The sequence below is a fragment of the Furipterus horrens genome, unplaced genomic scaffold, assembly GCF_987537825.1.
Source record: "Furipterus horrens unplaced genomic scaffold, mFurHor1.1.pri manual_scaffold_7, whole genome shotgun sequence".
Classification (NCBI taxonomy): Eukaryota; Metazoa; Chordata; class Mammalia; order Chiroptera; family Furipteridae; genus Furipterus; species Furipterus horrens.
In genome coordinates, this window is record NW_028327177.1 from 123921898 (window position 1) to 123945610 (window position 23713).

General features: G+C 42.5%; 1 protein-coding gene across 5 annotated transcripts in view; it reads right to left on the minus strand.

Moving 5' to 3' along the window:
• The window catches only part of THRB (thyroid hormone receptor beta), a 328683-nt gene that overhangs the window by 83094 nt on the left and 221876 nt on the right, over nt 1-23713 (minus strand). For all 5 annotated transcript variants that reach the window (XM_090284392.1, XM_090284394.1, XM_090284395.1 and 2 more), the window contains one exon: nt 11991-12054. In XM_090284392.1, the coding sequence (XP_090140518.1) occupies nt 11991-12012 (22 nt within the window). In that variant the 5' untranslated portion in view covers nt 12013-12054. The remainder of the gene's footprint in view (nt 1-11990; nt 12055-23713) is intronic.

Consider the following 23713-nt stretch of genomic DNA (forward strand, 5'->3'; position numbering starts at 1 on the left):
AGTTTATGATAGTGAGAGCTAACCTTTGTCGAAGGCCTACTGTGTGCCAGGCATGGTCCATATTGTGTTTTATTTGCGCGTTACAACAATGGCTGTGAAGGAGGTGTTGTTATTTGTCCATTTTACAGGTAGGAAACTTTGGCTAAAGATACTGCCCAAAGTTACAGAGTGAATGAGAAGCTGTTCTCATAAGCACTATACTACCTACATTCTACAGAGGAGACGATTGTAGCCCAGAGAAATGAATAATTTGCCCACAGTCACAACGCTAGTTAAGGGGCATTGCTGTGCCTGGAGTCCTCCTCAAGATGGGCCAAGCTGGCCCGATGGCATGTGGGAAATCCTATGGAATTATGATGGATCATCTCTTAGCACAAATATTGTTTTGAAAGAGTTTCATCTATTTCCTTAGGAAAGTTGGTTTCAGGAAGCAAAATCCGTCCTCAAAAAGAATGGGGTCAAAGGGCATATTTATTTAGAAATGTGAGAAGGACATTATGTCCAAATCATTTGTCTGATTTTGATCCGTGAAACAATAACATTTGAGAACACTGACGCTTGGGGACTTGAAAGGCATGATTTGTAGGGGAAAAAAAGTCACAGCTTGAGATGCAAACATTGACAGCTATATGGAAATCTGACCTGAGGTATTTTCTGACCAAACAGTAACCGAAAGGAGCAAAAATACTGTGCAGTTAGCAATTATTCTGTTCGTCTGGCAGGTATCTATAGATGACAGCTTCTGCAGAGCAAACTGAGCTGCCAAATGGTGGTACCAAAGTGCTGTTCAACCTAAATGCATGCTCCTTTGTGTGCTCTTCTTGCTATATTTGTTTAGAACTATATGTTAAATGGACGGTGTCACAAGATGGTCCCAACTTGCTACCCCAAGCAGAATGGGCAGTGTAGTTCCTGGTACTGCTTTGTTTACAACGGTCTCCATTCTAGGGTTACATCTGCCTGGAGAGATGAGAAGAAGGGGGGAGGAGGAAGAAGACACTGACAAAGTGAGGAAGAAGCTTCTGGAAGAAAAATTCCATTTCTGCATGTTACCTCCGTGTGAGTTATTTGGTGGAGCCATATATTGACTCAAAAGGAGATAGAGAGACTGGAGTTACCACAAATGTCTACAGGGCCGCCCCTCAGCTGGTAGTCTTCACTCAGGTTTTTGCCCTCTTGGGGACAGTTGGCAATGTCTGGAGACATTTTCAGCAATCATAACTTGGGTATTCGCATGTCCTACTGACATCTAGTGGGTGGGGGCTAGGGATGCTGCTAAGCATCTTACTATGCACTGGAAAGCCCCCCCACAACAAAGAATCATGCACCCCCAATCATCAATTGTGCCAAGCTGAGAAACCTTGCCTCAGGCAAAATTGTGAGGTGAGAGAGTTTCTCTCCAAGTGCTCTCACCCTGACCCCAGGTACTGGAGTTCCTCCTTTATAGCTGCTATCATTTCCTCCCCATGTATCAGTGGGACTGATTCCAAGAAATAGTCTGATTGAATTAATACACCCTGAGGTATGAATGACTAATAGATTCAGCACCAGCAGGAACACCTGTATTTTAAGCGACTCACTAGTTTAATCGAAACTCAGCTCCAACCCGTGAAACTGTAGCGACGGTGCTGTAATAACATGGACACTTATTTTTAGGGGATGGGGAAAGCTGGTGAAATTTACATAGCATTGCTCACTTTTTGAAGTCATAATATACATAAGCATATTCGTGATGTGGTTTTGGTGGAATATAATCATTAATATTTTTTTACTACAAGCAATCATTTGTACTTGGTATTGATCACAATAGCTTTCCAGCAAGAAAAGAAACTTCTTGTGCCCCAAACAAACCTTATTTAATTTCTCTTTATTACTAATATTGACTTGTAGGTTTTGTTATGATAGGGCCGATTCGTTAGGTGTTTGAAATGCCTCTGTTACCCTAAGTCCCAGGCTGTCTTCTCTCTGAACCACTGTGGACCTATATTTGGATGGCAATCTGGGTAGGCTTTTATTTAAAGTAAGTGATCCAGACACAACATGAACAAAATAATTAACAATAGGGATGAGCTTTAAAGTCATTTCTTCTCATTTTAAGATATAGAAAAGTAAGGTTTTGATTTCTTTATGCCAGTGTGAGAAACCAAACTGAAGTGATCTTAACTTGGCAAACCCACACTGAGTTGACTTCATGAATCATTTTGCCTTGTTCCCCACTTTACCTTTGCTGTTTTGACCATCAGCATGTATGGTAGCTTGCGGTGCAGCAATAGTCCATGCTGAGTTTTTAGAGGCAAATTAGCTCAATTGGTCCTTGTCCAATGGGCTCCGAGTAGTAAAATTCAGAGAATAGTTGGGACTACAGAAACCTTAGGGCTCATACCAGTTCAAATGTCTAATTTGTAAAAAAGAAAATTGAGGTCCAAGAAGGTGGCCTCATTTGATCAAGGCCATATGGACAGTTATAAGCAAAACCAAGTCTTGAACCTTGCTAAGATAAAGCTCCATCAGCAGCCTCTCACCCGACACAGGAGGAGCTGAGACAGTTCATGATGAAAAGGTGAAATCAGGTAGCCCTCATCTAGCAAGCTCCTTGTTTCCAGAACTAGCAGTCCCTGTTTTCCATATCTATAATCTGTCATCAGGATTAAGGCAGCTGCTGATTATTTAGGATAAAATAACATTGGGTTGAAGCATTCAGATGATTCCTTGTGCCAAGAGAGTTGACAGACTTTCTAAACGAGCCCTGGGGAGTGGTAAGCAATGGTATTCTATGGTTCGTGGGCAATTCTGACAATATGGTATGGCATGAACAAAGGGAGTGGAGGAGAGTGGTGAAATCTAAAAGGGTGCAGGTAGACCAGACCCTTAGGTGAAGAGGGAGAGAGGGAGAGGGAAAGGAAGAATGAGAGGGAGAGGAAGAGGGAGAGGGAGAGGGAGTGGGAGAGAGAGAGGGAGAGAGAGAGAGAGAATGGAGAAGACTAATTAGGAAGTGTGTTTTGTGAAATTATCATTGGGTGGGGCCAAACTGACCTAGGTCCAAGAGCCCCATACTCTGGCCAATTTAATTCTTCTCCTCTTGGTCAGTGCATGTGGACATCAAAGGCTTTTCTTCAATTAATTTGGGCACATGGAAAATGCTTGTGATGGGTTGGAGCCTGACAGGGTCAGAAAGTACAGCATATTCTTAATCTTGGAAACTTGGAATCTTAAGCAGGTCTCAATTACACATGGTATGAAATGCGTGCTTTGACAGGAGAGGATATGTACTATGGCTACAACTACTCCCGCCTGAAAACAGAGATGAGGCCAATCACAGGCCTGGCCAATATATCCTGAGTTTTCTTACAGCAAGACTTGTCTGTTAAGGCAGGAATGATATAATTAGACACATTGTGGAGGCAGGCCAGCAGCAAAAGAATTCTAGAAGCTTTGGTAATAGATTTTCACAAACATCGTAAAGAGATATTTAAGATGAATGGACAGTTCTCAAGGACTAGACCTGAAAAGAGGAACCAGAGATCCTTTTCTGAGTCAACCCTGTGACTCTTTCTTCATTATGAAATGGGTTACTCAGGAAAGCTGGATGGCATTTGGTTGTGGAATGCATCAAACCAATCCTCTAATGTATTTGAAACAAGATAAGGGGACAGCTGCTTTTGTCTCCTTAAGCTTTCCTGGCAGGGGTGGTGCATTTGGCCTGGAGCTATTGAGAAGATAGGGGTGGTTGATGACCACATCTATCATTTATTAATTGAGGCTTGCAACGTTTCAACCATGGTGCTAAGTGCGTCCCATTGTTTCTTTTGACCTTTACACTAATATTGAAATAAGTAAAGATCACCTCCATTTCACAGATGAAACAACTGACTGTTAAGGAAGGAAAAGCAACTGCCCAAGGTCGCAGCTGAAGAGGTAGAGCCACACTGGACCCCATGCAGATCTGACCCAGGCCTGTGCCCTTGGCCCTTCTCTTGCACTTTAAGGGATCAGCAATGTGAAGATATGATTTTGGGGGCATTAAAAAGTGGTTGGTGCTGAGATAACTGGAGTGAAGATGGTATATACTTTCCTGGTTCAGAGACATATTGTCCTCACCATTTTCCTGGCACCCCTCCTTCCCATCCTATTTTGCACTTAAAAGAAAAAGATAAAAGCAAATAAAGAGAAATAAAACAGAGCTTCATAGAAAGGATGAAACAAGAGTATAAAAAAAAATAGGCAGGCTTAAAAAAAAACAAATATCAAGCTCCTCTGTCCTATTTGGAAATCATAGGAAGCAATAAAACAAGGGCCAAGAGACAAGGAGTCAAGGAAGGCCATAGAGAGGCGAGGATTCCCCTAGGTGGGGTCCCTGGAGAGGCCAGGAGTCCAAGGCCTCGGCAGTGTGGGGCACACAGATACTGTCATCTTGCCTCTCGTGGGGGTGTCTGCATGCTCTTCCTGACCTGTCAGCAAGTAGGAGAGGCCACGGCAGCCTTACTGACCTCTGGCCCTCAGGGACCCATGTGCCACCTCTGAAGACCTTCCTCTGATTTGCAATGTTAAGGCCACCGGCCTTGACAAGGGCTGGCAGCTTTGATGTTTCTCTGTTTACTTTTGTTGGAACTGAACCCGTGTTTGTAGCTCAAATCATTATGTTTTAAGCCCTAGCACATTAAACATGCTTCACAGAATTCTCACCCTGTCAATTTGACCCAAAGCAGTGGGGACAATCGAAACATTTTTCCATTTGACTTCTCAATCTCTCAGATATGTCACTATTCACTAAATTATTCTATCTGGAATTTCTAGGGATAAATCTGTCTTCATAGCTTAGATGCATAGGGTGCCCCCTCCCAAAAGAAATCATCAAGTTTACAGACCGTGCATTGGAAGGTGGTAAGGGGAAGGAAGCAAGAACACTCGCATTTATTGAGTACCTGCTAGTGACAATAACTGTAACACATTTGTTTATCTGGACTGTGTGCCCTTTTCTTCTTTTTTTAAAAATCTCTGCTGTTTCCCTAGATTGTGCCACAGGACTTGTCACACAGGAGGCTCTCAGTAAATGTTTACTGACTGACTTAAGTAGAGTCTCGCCACAACTCTAAGATGCTTTCTGTCCTCATTGTACAACAAGGAAATGGAGATGCCAAGAGCTTAAGCAAGTTGCTCAAATTCACAATATTAATATGTGGGGATTTGAACCCAAGGACACATGGTTCCAAAGTCTATGTTCTTTTAACTGCACCATACCAGCTCCAGAAGCAGCCAGGAAAGTGGGCACAATCGCTAGTCTGATGCTGATGCTACCCAAAGAAGGTCCAGGGGACTGTAGCAGACATATTTTTTAAACAAGAAGACAACTTCAATATAAAGACCAAGTCCTTCCTTACCTCACTTACTTCTGAAATATTATCCTGCATTTATATAGCCATTTGTGACATAGATTCATCATCAAAACCTGTCCCTTCCCTACTTCCTGGGCACACAGCTAGACTGCATTTCCCAGCCTCCCTTGCAGTGTGACTGAGTTCTGGCCAATGGTTTGAATAAAAGCATTCAGCGCCATTTCCAGGCTTGTCCCATAAAACAACTCCACACAGCCTTTTCTTTTCTTTTCTCTCTTCTCCTGTTGAATAAACAAAATTCTGAAGTCCTAGAGGTGAATGAGGATGTAAGAAGGAAGGAGCTTGGGTCCCCAAATTATCATGGGGAATATTACACACCAACCTAGAGTACATGACACTGGACTTAACAAGAGTCAGATATAAAATTCTTTTGTTTGAAGTCCAAATTGCGTTTTTGTATTTTATGTCATTAAATCCTTTATGAATGCAATCAGCGTCAATGGAAGCTTAGAAAGTGAGAGGTGTGAAGAATCATTGAGAACAACCAAAATATATGTGTGTACAGATGATGTATTGTGAGTTGTACACCTGAAACCTATATAATATTATTAATCAAAGTCACCTCAATACATTCAATGAAAAGAAAAAAAATCTGTGTGGTGCATTGCTGCATGGCCATAAGCATGTTCATTAGTTTAAGTTTACGGGCTTAGTTTTTCCACATGCGCTTTCAGGGTGTTGGATTTGGTAGTCCTGAGGGTTTCTTCTGATTCCAAATCTCTGTAAGGCTTTTTAGATGTTAAAAAATGTGTGTTGATGTGAAACTGGGATATCTTTTGACTATGAGCTCCTGAAAGGTTAAGGACTGTTTCTGAGTTATGTGTATATGCCTAGAATTCAATATCTTAGACCCTTTAATCTTAAATTTAATTATAATTTTCTGTTGAAAAAACTCAAAGAATTTACTAATGTTCTGATTTATGCCAATGATTTCTTGATCTAATTTGGTGCACAGTATCAAATGATTGAAATTCTCATGAATATTTTCATTATGCATTGCTGAGTATGATAGGCTATTTTATATTCATTTACATAGATATAATCTTTGAAGAATGATTTTATAATAATACTGAAAGGCTTTTTTGATTAAAGGTAGTGCCAGCAGTAATTGGAATTCTGATGACTTCATTTATAGTTCTATTTAGCTAAATATTATAGGAGTATAACTCCTACTTTGAGTTGAGGAAATTAGAGCACAGAATATTCAGAATTTTCTCATGCAAATGGCTCTTAACTTGAGGTCCATAAAAATAATACTGAGAAAAACTATGAGCAATTTATACATTTTGAAAGGGCCCAAGGGAAATTACACAATGATACACGATGTCTTCTGATTTAAAAAAATATATAACGCAATTTTTCTATATATCTGTATAGTGTGGGGACATTGATCATTTTATCCTGCTCATCAGAAATACCAGAGTATTTATATTTTTGATTACTAAGAATAGGCAATGAATTTTATTACTTAATATATTGTAGTTTGGCAGGTAAAATGTTTGAAACCACAGGATTCAAGGGAGGTGGTGGAGGAGAGAATACCAAAAGGGTCTTGGCAGAAAAATCAGGAACCACAGTTTGATACTATGTGAATAGAATGAAATCTAATGGTGGGAAGTCAGTGGTTTTTAAAAACTTCATTGGCAGCTACAGGGAGAGCTGATGGTCCAAACACTCAACAATTCACAGTGGTGACCTTGGGCAAGTGTCTTTACCACACTGGCCTTTGTCTGCTCATGTGTAAAATGTGAGCACTAGAGAAAATGACTCTCAGCTCAGTGTCAGCATCAAGGCAGGAATGCATCTGCATTCTACCATCTTGGGGAGCTGGACTTCCACACTAGGATCCCTTCTACAGCGCAGCCAAATTTTAGAGCAAGAATATGCCCTCATGGCCAAGACTGGAAACAAAAGCCCAGATGGATGAAACAGGACCCTGGGACTTTCCAGTTGGAGGTGTGGCAGGTGGTGGTGGTGGCATAGAAAAATAACTCTAGGCTCACTGCAAACAAAATAACATCACATATTCATTAGAGATGATGCTTCTCTCTCTCCCTTCCTCTCTCTCTTCCTCCCTCTCTAAAAGGCAAAGAAAACATGTCCTTGGATTAAAAAACAAACAAACAAAAAACCCTATCAAAAATAATCCATAGTTGGAGAGTATATGATGAAATGGATACTGCTGATGGGTGTCTCAACGGGTCTAATAACCTGCTTACAATTTTGCAACAGCAAAGGTTTTTAAAGATGTCAGCTCCTGTGACCTAGCATTTCCTTTTACCTAGTAGAATTTGGTTCTGAGGAAATAATCAGAGGTGCAACATTATGTACAATGCAGTTCATTGTAAGGATACTTTGCATAACACAAAGGTCTAACAATTAGGGACTGTATCACTGTATGATGGATGACTAAGTAGTCATGAACAAAATCCTACTTTAGTATTTGCTGACAATGGGAAATGTTAACATGTACACTGTTGACAGTTATATTTCAGTGTGCTGTTATTTTGCTGTCAGTAACTTTCTGATCCCATGAAAAGACACTCAACTTAGATTGTAGTGTGTAAGCACAACTGTGATTTTCTCCCTTTCTCTTTCTCTCTTTCTTTCTTTCTTTCTTTCTTTCTTTCTTTCTTTCTTTCTTTCTTTCTTTCTTTCATTTATTGATATTAGAGAGAGAAAGGAAGAGGGGAGAGAGGGAGAGAAAGGGGGAGAGAGAGATAGAGAGACAGAGAAACATTGGTTTATCCTTCCACTTACTGATGCTTTCATCGATTGATTTTTGTATGTTCCCTAACCGGGGATCAAACCTGCAACCTTGTTGTATTGTGATGATGATCTAACCAACTGAGCTACCCAGACAGGGCTTGTGATTCTCTTTCTGAGGAATGATATGGTCATTAAGGAGCAGTTGAAATGCCCAAGGAACATGTGTAGAGCCACCCTTGAAAAATGACATAGGCTTTTCAATAAAGTACTGCATTTTCCCAAATTAAATGTTTCGTTTGGCTCTGAAAAATTTGTCCAGTAGGGCAGTCTCAAAACAAATAGTACATTGCTCCAGGTGCCCCTTTCCTGTACACCAACTGTCAGTGCCCTCATGTTTTCCTTCATGGAAATGTGATTTATACATCTTCAAATTTTAAGTATAGATGATCTAATCTTAAAAGTGAAAGGGAAACTAGACATGAATTAGTCTCATTTTTCTCATTTAATTGATAAGAATTCAATGTTTAGACAGATTAGGTAACTTGTTTAGTTACAAGAAAAATATTTAACCTCAAGAATAATGGGAAATGTTAAGTTTAAAAGAAAAACCTATGTAATTTTCCACATTGCTTAACAAATACACCATCCCAAGCAAGGAAGCAAGCGAGTGCTCTGAAGATGACAGTGAGCACATCTGGGCATCAACAACAGGGAATGCTCCTGTCACATCCTTGCAAATATCCCTCCTCTGCTACCTGGGATGCACTCAACAGTAATGCCTTGAGGGGAAAAAAAAAAGCAAACGATGATTTAACAAGAGAACTCATTTTATATCATAAAATAATTTCACAGAGCCAGGTGTGGTGCCAATATACCAGATCCTTGTGTTTGGCCTTTCAGGCAGATTTAGAGGAGTCTGAGTTCTTCGTTTCCTTTTTAGTCAAGGCCAGAAATGCCTCTAACTTTGTGATTTAACATTTTAGGTGTTCATATCTTAGAACAAACTCCTTCAGGCTGTGAGTCATGGTTTTATGCAAAGTAGAGCTCATTTTAATGCCATACATCTTAGCAGAATTCTCCTCAGATTATCTAGGAAGTAGCACTTAATTTTAGATGAATAAAATATATTAAAGCACTTTCTTACTTTCTTCTTTATAAATCAGTATTTCTTAGTGACTTATTTCATACAGTCCTAATTTCAAATTAGGTGAAATGAATCAATGCGAAAAGTTTGGCATGATCCAGCTCCATCGTAGCTGAAATTAAATAGCCCCAGAAAATAAACAATTTTCCACTTGAGTTAATACAAAATTATAACTTTAATAAGCATTGTGTCTGAGGTGGCACTTTATTTGAAAATGATGGTTTGCTTGGTTTTAAAGGAGTAGATTGTGTTCTTTTTCCTATTCATTTAAAACAATGGTTTTCCTTTCATAAAGGTTGATTGATTTTCTATATTGCATAACAAAAATATTACCTTTTATATTTTTCAAAGAAGACATTATGCATATTTGCCTTTTAAATTATGCTCCTAAAGCAAGTGCTTAGTTATGATGTCTTACAACTTTATTATGGTCTCTCTTTAGGTTTCTTAACATAAACATGTAGTCCAAGACCACAGCAAAAGAGCGAGGAAAAAGGGCACTTTTACTTCATCCACAAGGAGTCTGAAGTGATGATTTTCTCAGCTGAGTCCATTAACATATACTGACCATATATGTGTATGGAGTAGATTCCTTTTGAAAATAGAGCTACTGTTATTTTCCACTCCATGAAGCAAATGCTGGGCAGCAAAAGCTCCCTCCTAGGGTTCCAGCTCAGCCTGCAAGGAAAGCATCTGGCTTTCACACGATTGGCTGAAAGCTGGCTTGGTCCAGGATTGTTCTGGAGTAGGCCCAGAGTCTAGCCCAGTCCTGGACATCAGCTGGCTTGGTCTTGGGGGTTCTGCTCAACAGCAAGATGGTTTGGACTATCTTGCACTCTAGAATAGAGGTCCACAAACAATAGTCCTTAGGCCAAAGCTGGCTTGCTACCCGTACTGTAAATAAAATTTAATGAAACACAGCCAAGTCCATTTGCTTATTTATGCATAGTCCATGGCTTTTTATGCTACAATGGCAGAATTGAGTAGCATGTAAAGCCAGAGATATTTAGTATTTAGCTCCTGCTCTATAAGAATCTGGGATGGGTGTTCAGTATTTCACTCTAGAACTAACCTCAAGTCAAGAAAAATCCATTGGATCACCCATTTATATAGCAAGTACTACCATGTTCATATATCTCAGGGGAGTGTGTTCTCTGAGACTGTAACTTTGGAGGCTTAACCCGGGAGGCAAATTATCATGGAGCAGAGAGCTACTGTTGTGTAGCACTTGGTCCCACACTATCCTTTGTCAGAGGGGCCACTTTCCCTTGGTTTTCAGGACTGCTGTCTGTCAGCCATGTGCTCACACATACCTGTGCCTACCATCACTCCTGGTTGAGATTCCCACTCAGAGCAGCATAAACATGGAGGCTTAGCTAAGCCTGATCTATAGAAAATTTCCACTGAATGAGCAGGCTTATGACATAGAAAAGTGTGACATTTAAGTGGGGGAGAATATTGGCCAGGTGAAATAGAACTGGGAGTGGGTACATTGTGGTGGCTATTAATGAGAATTAAGATGAGAAGGTGATTCTGAGACCCTCCCTTCTTAAGGGTGTGAATCATAATCTGGCTTGCCCAAGTCCTTGATCTTGTTGTTGTACCAGGAACTCAAGTGTAGATGGGTAGAGAGGCGGGGTAGTGATGCTGGGTGACGTAATGTTATGGCCATTGCATAAGGCTTATAAACTTCTAGAAGACAGAGTGGCAACTTTCGGTTGCTCCAATGTTTCGATGCTACAGGGGAATGAATTCTGGGAGGAATTGTCCTGTACATTTACTTTGTTACTGGGTGGGGAGGTGACATAAATAGATCATCAAAAGTGAGGGTGTACCCATGACACGCAGAAGTCCATGGGTACCTGCCTTCCCACTGTAGTAACCAAAAGGACAGTCACGGGCTTGGTGCTAGGCTGGAAAATGGATAGCAGAGGTTGTAAACGGACAAGTCCTTGGCTTGATTCTAGTCAGCAGACATTTTGACTGGTCCATGAGTTTTTGATATACTTATATAGCTTTTGTTTACATTTATAATTAGGAGTGTTTTATTTAAAACCTGGATTTCTAACTTCTGAAAATTCAACATCTCTGGACACACTGGGCTTCATCTCTGCTCGTCTGCGACAGCCTTGAGTGGAGGAGGAATGGCTCCTTTTCTGAGAGGAGTCTCGGTTCTACACCCAACCTGGTTCAGGCACTCGTGTCTCTGCCTGGCCCCTGGGGCCTTACAGTTTGCAGCCCCTGCTCTATGTGTTGCTACTGCAATCGTATGCTCCTCAGGGCTCCTTTGTCCCTTGCTAAGAGTTTCTAGCTCACTTTACCTTATGTGATTGAATCGTATTCCATTCTGACTCTACTGCTGAATGGAATCAACAGCCCACTTTGGGAAAGATGCCTGGACCCTGGTCTGTAAGTGTGTAGAGCCATTTATTATATCAATGCAACAAATGCAAAGAGTGAATGTATTTAGTGTGCAAGGGTGACCAATAGCTAAAAACTAGGCTTGGACAGCGAACTGTCATTTCTTCCCCATCATGTCAGTGGTGATGACCCACCTCAGTTTCTGAATATAAAGCATATTTGTAGGGATGTATTCCCAGGATACGTTTGCATTTAATAACACTTGTTGGTTTTTGAAATTATTGTTGCTAAGACTCTTGGGTTGGCCTTCTAGACACCTTATATTTCTCTTTAAGTGGAACAAAAATGGAGAAACACAAAGAAAATTTAAAAAGTATAGATACCTGTCATACTGTTGGGAGTCATAGGTTAGTAATCATTCTGGACCTTTTTTTTCACTGACATCTCCTACAAAGAAAAAGACAAGAAAAAACACCACAGGTTATAACCTGCATTTTCCACAATGTTTTGGTTCCAAACAATACCACATGCATTAATCAGCAATTTGAGACTCTCAAGTCAGAACAGGGGAAGTTGATGGGTGTAAGTCTACAAGATCTCACAGTTCCTTCTAGAAACATGTTTTTAAAGTAATATTTTATTCAAGATCACATGTCTGTTTTCAAGATTTAAAGAAAGCTACCGGCACACTGACTTGCTGTTTTTCCCATGAGTCCTTATGATGTATGTATTAGCCTTTTCAGTCTGGATCCTTGCCTTGCCTAGGAGCTTGTTAGAAAATTTGGGTCCCTTCTCAAATCTACTCCAGCAGACCTGCATTTGGACAAGATGAATAGGTGACCAATGTGCACTTTAAAGTCTTAGACACACTGCTCTAGGGAACAGAAATCTGTATTCTTATTGTCCCATTTGTGACTTTCTCTGTTAGCGCCAAACTCCTTTCCCTCCCCACTACATTACTGTGATCTGAGAGCAGCAGGCAGACAACTCAGATCAGGGGGTGGAGTCATAGTGGGCGTCAGTGGCCAGAGTTGTCCCACTTGTCAGAGGGAAACATGTTGAAGAACGTGCACAGGTGGATGAACCAGATGGCTGATGACTGCGGGTCACAGTCCTCCAGAATACAGCCGGGGATATTTCAGAATTACATTTCTTGTTCTAGAAGGGGCTTCTTCGTTCAGCAGTAGATATTGGCAGCGCGGTTGCTTAGGAATAGTACAGAAGCCCCAGGGCGTGGGTTTGAGACTTGATGCTATCACATACTACCTGTGGGATCATGACAAGTCATTTCAAAGCACTGGAATCTCCAATTCTTTGTGTGCAAAATGAGGAAAATAATAGTCGCTCTACTTACTTCACAAGGCTGATGTTTCTGAGGTTTAAAGACCATGTGAGTTCAAGTGCTCAGTAAACCGTAATGCACTCTGCACACGGAACCATTGGATGAGGAGGAAATACTTAAGTAACTGATTGGAGAAGGGGAAGTATGTAGAAAAGGAGTATATACATTATACTTACAACTTGGGTTTATATATGGCCATTCATTCTATCTCCACATTTACTACTGCAACACTGAGTTCATACCTTGGTCATAGTTCTTATCACACCTGTGGTCATTCTATGTTTACATGGCTACCTTTTGCTGGATTGTAGTCTCTTTGTGGCAGGGACTGTCTGTTATTTTTATATCTCCCACATTGAGTAGAATGTCATATACATAACAGGTACTCAAGAAATATATGCTGAATAACTGAATAAAATAAAATCAATGAAAGTTCATATGAAATGGTATAAGTAATCTGAGTAGGCACCTGGTAGAAGAGATGGATATTAACTACTAGGAAAATGCATTCTTGCTACTGATTTACATTTCAGGGGTTACCAGCCACAAGCTTTCTGCTCCATCCTCACTCAGCTGTTCAGCTGGTTTTGAGTGAGAGGGACCAGGTTCTGAGATAACCTAAGGTGAGAGCTAAGGTCATACTTACATTGTTGAAAGTTCAGACTCTTGCTCTTAGAAACTAAGCTGCCATGAACCTCCCCCTCCTAGCCCATGGAAATAGCCATCTTTTCCTATGACATTGTTCCCGAATATTCTGGAGAGGGAGAAGAATGTGGCTCAAGCTAGGCCAGCCACGGTGCTCACAGTACTCCACCTTTGGGCAAACTGGATGTTTGGAGACAGGAAAAAAGAGAGAAGAAGGGAGGGAGAAGGAGAGAGGGAGGGGAGAAATTTATTTAGTTCCATGTCTCTCTCAGCCACATGGAAAAAGCCTGTTGAAGGTGAGAAAGAGGAGGCCCTGACACTCACAGAGAACCCCAGCTTTCAGTTCTCCCAGGCGTGTCCCTCTTGCCCCTCCAAGGGTTTGACTCCTCAGCCCTTCCTGAGCAAAACAAGCCCCATTTTTATCTCAGCTGGCTCCACTCAGGTTTCTGCCACTTGCAACCAAAAACAAAAACAAAGAAAAACCCTGATTGATGCACCGACATTAAAATACAACATGAATATAAGTGTGTCAGAACAGTTTTGTGTTCTTTTTATCACTGTGAAGGTCAAGTGACCAAATTCCAGTTATGTTCTTGCTATACCATCGGTTGAAAGTGTCTTTGTTTACAAAGCCTCTATGCACTAGGCATATGAACTATAGAAAGGAATTATGTGTGAAGCAGAAAGAATCCAGAAACAGGAAAAAAAAAAAAATCTAATTGAGGCTCTAAAAACAGTATTGTCATCACACATTTTAGTTTTGATTTGCCTACTTACTACTTACTATATAATATTACTTAGTACTCTAGTAGTTAAGCACTACTATACTCTTATCATTACTACACCATTAATCGTATATAAGTATTACTTTTACTCTACTATTATCTTTAGTATAAAATTAATAGTATATTAGTATTCCTATTACTATAGTACTTTTGTATTTAGTAGTATGTAGCGCTGTTTTCCTTCATTGAGCTCTAGAGTTTTAAAGTGTAATTCCTGGGGTGCTTCTAACAATCCCCCAGAGCAGGCAGGTGTCCAGGGCCACATTTCCTGCTGGTCCTATTATACCCAGTGTGGCGTTAGCGGAGTGCTCTGTGCTGAGGAGCACAAGCAGAGGAGGTCCTTTCCTGAGCCAGGGCTGGGGCTTGCCAGGTTCTCAGGGGACTAAAGGAGAAAACAAAACCCAAAGAACTTAATCCTAAAGAAGGCGGAGCTTTTGTATTTGCCTGGAAGGGCAACAAGCACAGCAAAGAACTTCACTGAGTAGGACAGCGAGGAGGAAGGGTTGGTGAGGGTGTGTTAGAAATGGGTGGGAGGACTATGCTAATGAGAGACTGGCAATGAACTCTGTCTAAGAAGGGCGAGTCACAGATCTGCAGACCATTGGTTAGAACAGGCCAGGAAGTCTTCAACTAGATCCAGTGAGGGACTGTGTACCAAGCCCTTCAAAGTTGAGGGCCCCTTTAGCAGCTTCAACATTTCAGCACCCAAGACATTGAGGAGGAGAAGGATATTTGGTTTCGTCTCCTAGGCAAATTCTCCTGAAATGGAGAACATCCCTTTCTCATGAGTCATTAATTTCGTTGGTCAGTCAAGAGGCCTTGATTGAGGGCCTGTACGTTCAGCCATTGCCCTTGGCTTTGTCCAAAGATAGCACTACAGCTTGTCCACCAGCGGCTTCCAATCTAACAAAGGTAGGGAATCACAATATAAAAAAAGAAATGCAAAAAGGTATATAGGTTTCCCCTTAAGTGTCCTGTCAGAGCAGACTGGGATGCAAAGGGAGGAGAGGTCATTTCTTCCTGGGGCTATCTGCAAAGGCTTCTCCGAGGCGGTAACCCTGGACCCAAAGGCTTTTCTTTCCAACGGGCCTCACACTGTGTCATGATTTCATGCTTTATTCTCACACCCGTGCTCCTGAGGCACATGGGTTACTTTGCAAAGAATGAGCCTTGTATGGAAAAACTGGGAAACTCCTTTAAACCATGCAGCTTTTAAGCAAGGGAGCAACGGGATCCAATTTAAGTTTTTAAAGCTTCGCAGTGGCTGCTGAGTGAAAGCAGTCCATTCTTGGGGCTACAGCAGGTCTAGGGGAGAGATGAAGGTGGCTAGAACTCCCGTGGTGCCACTGGAGGTGGTGGGATTCAAGTGACATTTAGGAGGTAGAAATACTGAGACAGTGATAAATGTGATATGGGCATTTAATACTGGAGCAAACACCAGTGAGGCAAATAGGTTAAGACCACAGGCTCTCAGGACTCAAGGGATTTACAATTCATTTTACGAGCTGTCTGAAAAGCTAGAACCTATTGGCAAGGAGCAGTTAAAAATACAAGCCACAGAGGCCATGGGCCAACAGGGCGGTGCTGAGAAACACACAGGGCTGAGCCTGCCCCTGTGGCTCACGAGCAATGGAAGACCCAAAGGGACAGCAGCTGGGCGACAGGATATATGATTTGGGGGTGGGCAGGGGGCAGGAAGTGGCCAAGAAGGAAGCTACAAATGTTGTTTGGGGCCACATGGTGATGGGTCTTGAAAGGTTTGCTATAAAGTTGGATTTTGTCCTGTGGGAAATGGGGAGCCATGGAAGGTCCTTAAGGGCATGCCCCTATTTGAGAAAGATCAACCTGCCACAGTGTGGAGGAAGACTCCTCAGGAGGCTAAACCTCCGGTGGCACCTCTGCGTGGGACCATTGTTGTTTTCCTGTCTGCATGTTCAAGGCCACAAAGTTAGATAGACCAGGGCCAGAGAGGACACCCCTAACTCCATCTTGTAAAGCACCAGTACTTTCCCCGCCGACTGCATGCCCATCATCCCCAACAGAAACTATGACATTGAAGGACAGTTGCAAAAATCACCCCTTCAAAAATCATTTTGTATGGACCTAGTGAGTCATTGCTTATATAATCTGTACATAATTAAAATGAAACACTGCACTCCCTCGCCCCCCCATCTCTACATTCACTTTTCTAAAGAAGGCTTTTGTGATCTTTCCAAGGTCACCTTCCTTAGCTTGCTTTTCCTTGGCTCTCTCCGGAGATAGGGTACCAGAGTGTCATGCAGCCCGATGAGTCCCCACAGTGAGACAGCCAGGCATGATGAGTACCCACTGTTAACACTTCAGTGACTGTTTTATGGGCAGCCAAGGAAGCCATGTGTGGGCTGGGATGTGGTGGTGGGGTAACTTTCACAGGCAAATCTCTTGGTTCAGTGTAAAGGGTCAGCTGCTCCAGTGTTAGGCTATTATAGACTCCAAGTTGAGATCATTAACACCTGGAAGGCTCTCAGTGGAGGATAGACCCACCCCTTGCACTCGGCACCAAGCAAACATGGATACTCTATGCTTCCTAAATAGAAAGATTTTAGAGGTCATAGTGATATGAGTGAAGGGCAGAGCTTGGGGATGTGTCTTAAAGTTGCACTTACATAGCAAGCAACTGTTTTTACAAAGTTTATTGGGTATTGAGGGGCATTGGGCATGGCTGGACTTATGGGGCGGGGCCAGAGCCCCTCACCCCACCCTGTCCCCACGTTGACATTGCCTCTGCTCTGCCTACAGCATCTGTAAACACATGGATGACAACAAATGGATGTCCCTTCGGTGGGCTGCACCCCACGCTAGGAGGGCAAATTAGTTGTGGAACTCCACTGGGTGCCTCTTGAAAAGCCCTCCTCTCCCTCCTGGAGTTTTCCTTCTGTCCCCTTCCCCTCAAAGAGAAACACTCATTTCCACCAAACTTTTCACCCTGACATTTGGGAAGTAGTTTTAAAGACAAGTTCCATCCCAGACGTGGAGACAAGGCTCTTGGACCCGGAGTCACGCCAGGTGGTTTGCAGTCTCAGTTCAGAAGTTCGGCCATCTCGGACAGGTTGCCTAACTCTCTGAGCCTCATTTGTAATGTGGAATCACAGTTCCCACCCTTCAGGCTATGATGAGGACCAAGGGAATTTGAAGGTGCTTTGTAAATTTAAAAGTAGGAACCCAATGTTAGTAATTGGAAGATTTCTTCATTATTATAGTCACTGTTATTCTGATCTGCTCATCTCCTGGCCAGCCCCAGTCCCGGCCCCAGAGCTGTGATCTGGTCTCCACTTTGAGGGGGTGATTTAAAGACACACAGCAGCACAGAAGCCCACCTCCCTAGACCCCATCATCACCAAGATAAAATGGAGGTGGAATTGCTCCCCTCTCCTCTGCCATTCTCCTCTTCCAAGGCTGAATTTTACCTTCTGTAAAATTCTTTTCCCTTGCAAGGTTACCTTTCATGTTCATTTACATTTGTTTTGAGGGCCAAGTGAGGTTGGGTACACAGATGATTTTGTTCCCAATTTTTTTGATCCTTAATGTGGCCAAGTTGTCCTTCCCTAATGTTTTTGCATTTTAATAGTAAATCTAGGATCCAATGAACTGAATATACAATAGTTGAATTTCTGAGAATGGTAATACCTTGAGAACTCAAATCAAAGAGAAGAAAGGCAAGGTGTATTCAACTTATACCACACTATGATCCATCTTTTCCACTTGGTAAAACTAACCCTAATTGGGAGTGTAATACAAAAAAAATAACTAACAGAAAAAGTTAAAAAACCAGCACAGTTAGACTGGGGATGGGGCTGGTTAAAAAGGAACATTAGACTCTGAGTTAATTAATAAACATGGGAAAATAGTAGAAATTCTGCCTTGTGCAGTGGCTCCACTGTTAATCCTAGAGGGACACCTCTCAGAGCAGAAGCATGGTCAGAATTCCTCCGCTGGATATGGTGGGAAACTAGGGCCCCACATAAGAGACATCAGCAAATGACTATTGAGTGACAAAGCTATCATTTGCATTTCAGATTTTTGGCAGTCACTGTAAGTGTCTTGCCTTGAGGGAGTGAGACAATACAATGAGGATCTGTGGTTGAATCTGAGCTTAATTTGCTGTCGCTGATTATTTTGTTCTCGGCAAAATGATTAATCTTTACTTCCACCTCGCCCCGTCCCTTTTAATTCAAGCTCAACAATCTCATTATGGGGCTCATTTCTAGTCTTCATCTTAAGCCATGTCTGTGCCAAATCATTGTTCCTTTCACTCCTTCTTCCCTTCTCTTTTTCCCTTTCTCTTTTAGGCCAAGTCATAACTGCATGGAAAGAGTCGTGGGCCCACTCACTGACCAATAGAATGACACAGGGGGTGTTAACAGCCAAGAGTTGCATTCCCAAACTAGGTATAAGGTCATTCACTACAAAGAGAAGCATGAATTAAATAGGATAAGTGCACCTGACACATGGTAGAATCCTCCATCCTTCCCTGCAGGGTTCTGGGGCTACAGCTGAATAAATTCCTGCTTCTGCTTTGAGACTAGGTCAGCAATGGTGGGAGTGGGACTCTTGGGGTCAGAGCAGGCTTTAAAACTAACAAAAAAGCCCCTTGTGAATCTAAAATGATCTGCTACACCTAATTTATTGTCACACTGAGTGAAACTTGGAACAATTTCTAGCCACATAATATAGTGATAGAAAAGTCAAGAAAAAACCAGCCAGTAAGTTTTATGAGGTCAACTCTAAAAGAACCAACTTGACTGCCTGCTCCGTTTATAGCAGGTTTTCCTCGCAGCTCCTGTCCTCTAGGGGGACTATCATCTCTGAATGCTAAGGAATGGAAGCTAGTCTCTCCAGAGGAAGCAGATGGGTGGTGTGAGGAACTGCGTAACAGCAGGAGAAAAAACTACAACCCACGCCCAGTTGGCCAAAGCAAGCGGTTCAAACTGACTCTACTGACACCTGGTGGAGAGTAGGGTAGCTTCCCATGCCAAGGAAAATAAAGTGTGTGCCTGTGCGTGCATGCGTGTGTGTGTGTGTGTGTGTGTGTGTGTGTGTGTGTGTGTGTGTGTGTAAGGGGCTGCGGGGAACACATTCATCCTGCCCGGGGAGTTAGATAACTCCTGAGGAACAAGGGTACCACACAGAACCACCAGGTGCCTGAATGTATCATTGTGCTTAGGCGACTCACTGAGACATGTGCGTAAAAAACAGCAAACAAGAATGTGAAAATAAAACATTAGAAGGAAAGCAAATAATGTATTATCGATCTCCTGAAAGTGTTGGGTGATGAATAAGACGACCACAAACGAGAACCCACTCGTTTTCCCAGCCCAGGACTGCTTCATAAGAAGAGACTTTAGCACCTGACCACTTGACAGGGCTATCTACACCCCAGGACGCTAGCCTGGCCCAGACTGAGCTAATGCTTTGCTCCCTCTGGAGTCCTCAGGGAGCTCTGTGCAGATTTTTAGCTCTGGGATAAAAAGAAGAATCTTCCTAAGGAGGTGTTAGCAAGACTCCTTGGCCCCTAAAATTCCTTGAAGATAAAATAAAATCCTCCTGATAAATATAGATATAATTGTATATGCCAAGTGGTGGGTGTGGGAGGGGAACCACACTGCAAAGTTCCTACAGAAATATTCTTTATAAACTTTACACAGTCTTTGTTTCCCCTTCTTCGGCGTCTTGTTTGGTACTGCTTGATGGAGGTCCCTTTGGCTCACTTTATTGGCAAATTTCTATGGTTTTCTGTGAGGTGTCATTGACAGCCTCCGTTCCCATGCTATTCCCCTTCCCCCCGCCCACCTGCAGCTTCCTGGGAGTTTTCCGTGATAGTGGGGTACATCAACCCAAGCTCCGTTTGGCCTTGATCAGCCCTAGACTCACAGCTGCAAGATAACGACTGAATTCAATAGTTTCTTTTTTCTTCCCACTATAAAACAGCCCCTCCTTCCCTAGGAGCCCGGAGTCGGGTCATTCGCTTGCTACCTTCCCTCAATAAACTTCTTTTCTTCCACTCGCTGCGTCCTCATGGTTCTCTGAGTGACACTGTTCTTACAGTCATATATATACTATGGCTCACACGTGGCCTAGATTTTGTCTTTCAACTACCTGTTTTAAAGGTGATTTTCAGGAATGCACCAGATCCATTATTAACTCAAATTTGTAAGAACTGATTCATGGTGTTTAGGTTATAAAGAAAGGGCCGGGGGACCAAATGAGAATTTAGGTTGTCATTAAAAAACAAACAAACAGACAAAAAAACCGAAGGAACCATAGTTAAGAGGTGAGTTAGGGAGTCAGACTGGGTGGACCTGGGTAGGAGGGTTAAGAAAGAGAAGAAGTCCCTAAAAGATTCATATAGTTATAATTTCCTTGCAGTTTTTTTCCTCCTGACATTTAAGTTAAAATTGGAATGTGTATTTCCTTAAATATTCTGGCTCATATGCATGATTCTGACCAGAAAGTGTACAGTGAAAATATACCTCCTTCTGGGGCCAGTGATTCTAGAATATTGAGATTCCCAGCTTTCTCAGTTCATGGCACCCTTAGTATTTCAGCAATTTTTTTCACAGTGACCCCAGGTGAAAAGAAATACTTAAACATTCAGTTTATTAAGCAATAAGGTCCAAAGAGTTAAGTAGTGTGTGTTTGACGTCCAACAATGTTGCTGTGTTTCCCTCAAACATGAAAGACATTCCACTGTGTTCCTGTGGGTTTGCTGTGACACTCCCAGAGTGCCTCGGCTCAGAGTTTGGGAACCGTGGCTGTAACAGTTTTGGGAATCCGTGAAAAGTACAAGGGTGTGTTTACATCATCACGTTTCACCCCTCACTCTTTGGGGGACCACGGCCACATAATTTGACCTCTCAGCTCCTAAGTGAGTCAGCCTGGCTTACTATTGTGGAGCAGAGGGTAAGAGAATGAGGCACAGAGAAGCTTTTGCAGGACATAAGCTGGTCTTTGGAGTAAATAAGACTTGACTATCATTCAGAAGTGCTTCCTGAGCCCCTCGATATAGGGAGGTGGTGATGAAGTCTCTAACAAGTACAAGAACACAGTTCTTGCATCATCTAAGAAGGGGGATGCCATAAATCCCATTATCACTGCGAATCACAGGGTTGCCAAAGGTAGTCGAGAAGTTGGCCTTATACTAATATCTTAGGCGAAAATCTGACAAATAAGCAAGAAATGTTTAATATGCCAGAACACCTGAGTAGATCTATACACGACAGGTGGCCTGCTTTTCCATCCTGTTCTGCTTCTGACTTACAAGCAGCAATAAAGCTGCGCTTAAACTTCGGCAGGCACCTGGAAGGCTTGTGAAAACAGACTGCTGGCTTCAGCCCCAGAAATTCTGATTCAGCCAGTCTAGGGGCAGGGGTGGGCGGGTCTGAGCATCTGTATTTCTAACAAGTTCCCAGGTGATCTGTCTAGACTCCCCAGGAGTCATACGCTGGGAGTCACAGCCTAAAGCATTTGGGGGCGTGTTAGAGGAACTGAGTCTACACCTGAGGCTGGACAGGCATCCACACTTCTCCTTTCCAAGACAGTCAGCCTTGTCTAAACATGACCAGGGAGAAGGGGCTCACCAAGGCACCCCGTGCTGTTACTGAACAGTTACCTTCTTGGAAGGCCATTTGCATTTTAAGTGGGCTCCCTTGAATTTGAGACGCAAGTCCTGTAGTAATGAAGTAACGAGACACGTTATGTGTAGGAGTTTTACATTTTCAGAAAGGTTGGCTTTGCCCTCTGCTAGCTTATAAGTTTGGGGCACAATCATGGAGGCTGTAGAAAAAGTGGTTCTTAAATCACAGGAGGTGGTTCATGGCAGAACCAGCAGAGGGGACTTGCTCCCCAGCTCTAGGGCTTGGCCCAGGCACGTGCATCTAGGAAAGGTCTCCCAGCTGATGCAGTTGAGAACTTCAGAATGAGCATGAGTGTGGGGATAGGTCACCCTACTGTCACTGCCCTCCCTGCTGCTATGAGTCCACGTGCATGCGCCTTGGCTTGGATTCTCTGCTGTGTTATGTACACACTGACCTCTACAGGCCTGCGGAGAAGCTTCTTCCCCTGTCTCCTGCCACCCTCCTTTGGGTGGTGGCAAAACCATGGCCAGTGTGATTTATTCAAAGCACGTGGCTAATTAAAAAACCATTAGCTATGCACTGGAGAACACATTTAAAAAGTGGCATCTTTATAGTAACAACAGGTCAACTGCATCTTATGGTGGACTTCTGTTGCCCCATATCCTTATTTCCTTAGAGCAGAGGTCTCAAAGTGTGGTCCTCAGATCAGCGGCATAAGCATCACCTGGGAACTCTTTAGAAATGCAGAGGCTCAGGCTCAGCCCAGACCCGCTGAATCAGAAGCCCTGTGGATGGGGCGCAGCAGTCTGTGTTTTAACAAGCCCTCCAGGCGATGATTCTGACGCACCCTGGAGTTGGACAGCCAGTGATTTAGTGTGTCTCTGCACTTCCCTGCTCATTGCCACAAATGAGAAGGTGTTCCAAAGGTAGCAACCCCTCCTTTTCTCTCCCTACCAGCTGGCCCAGTGATTAGCACACAGCAGGTACTCAAGAAACATTTGTTAGTTACAAGAAGTGAGGGAAGCTCTACTTTCTGATCACAGGAAGTCTAAATCATCTCCCTTCTTATGCGTTGTATTTTCCATATTTACAAATTAGCTTTCCCTAAATCCTTTCCAAGTTTTTAAGTTCCTTTGAGTCCAGGAAGCCAAAAGCAAGATGCAATGTTTTTGCCAGTGTCTGTTTCTGTTGGGGGTAAGCGCTTTGCTGCATAATTCTTTTTTGGGGGGGTAGACATTAAAAAAATATCTTATTGCTATTTTCTCTGGTTTGCACTTATTTACCCAAACTTATATTCCTTATTTCACCCCCCTGAACATTTTCCCCACATACTCCCAGCGTCATAATTATTTTCTGAACAATAGAATGAGATTGCTGATTCATGTTCGGCTCACGGCTCCAGGCATCTTTTTTCTGCTGTACTTGTGCCCGTTGCAACACAATGATGTTCTATTCATCCCTCTGAATTAGAAATGCCAATAGCTCAGATATGCACCCGAAGGGTCCCCCCCTCCCTTTGGTTTATTTAAAGCCTTCCCACAAATAACATTTTGAAATAGTATACCGCATCCACTTTGAGCCATTTCACTTTGGGCAAAGACGGTTAGACCTTATCTTTTTATCTGCAGATCCTCGCACAACGCCTGACACGCTGTAACTATAATTCTCAAAAAATGCTTGTTTGAATGAATCACATACCCACTTCCAGCCTTATCCTTTTA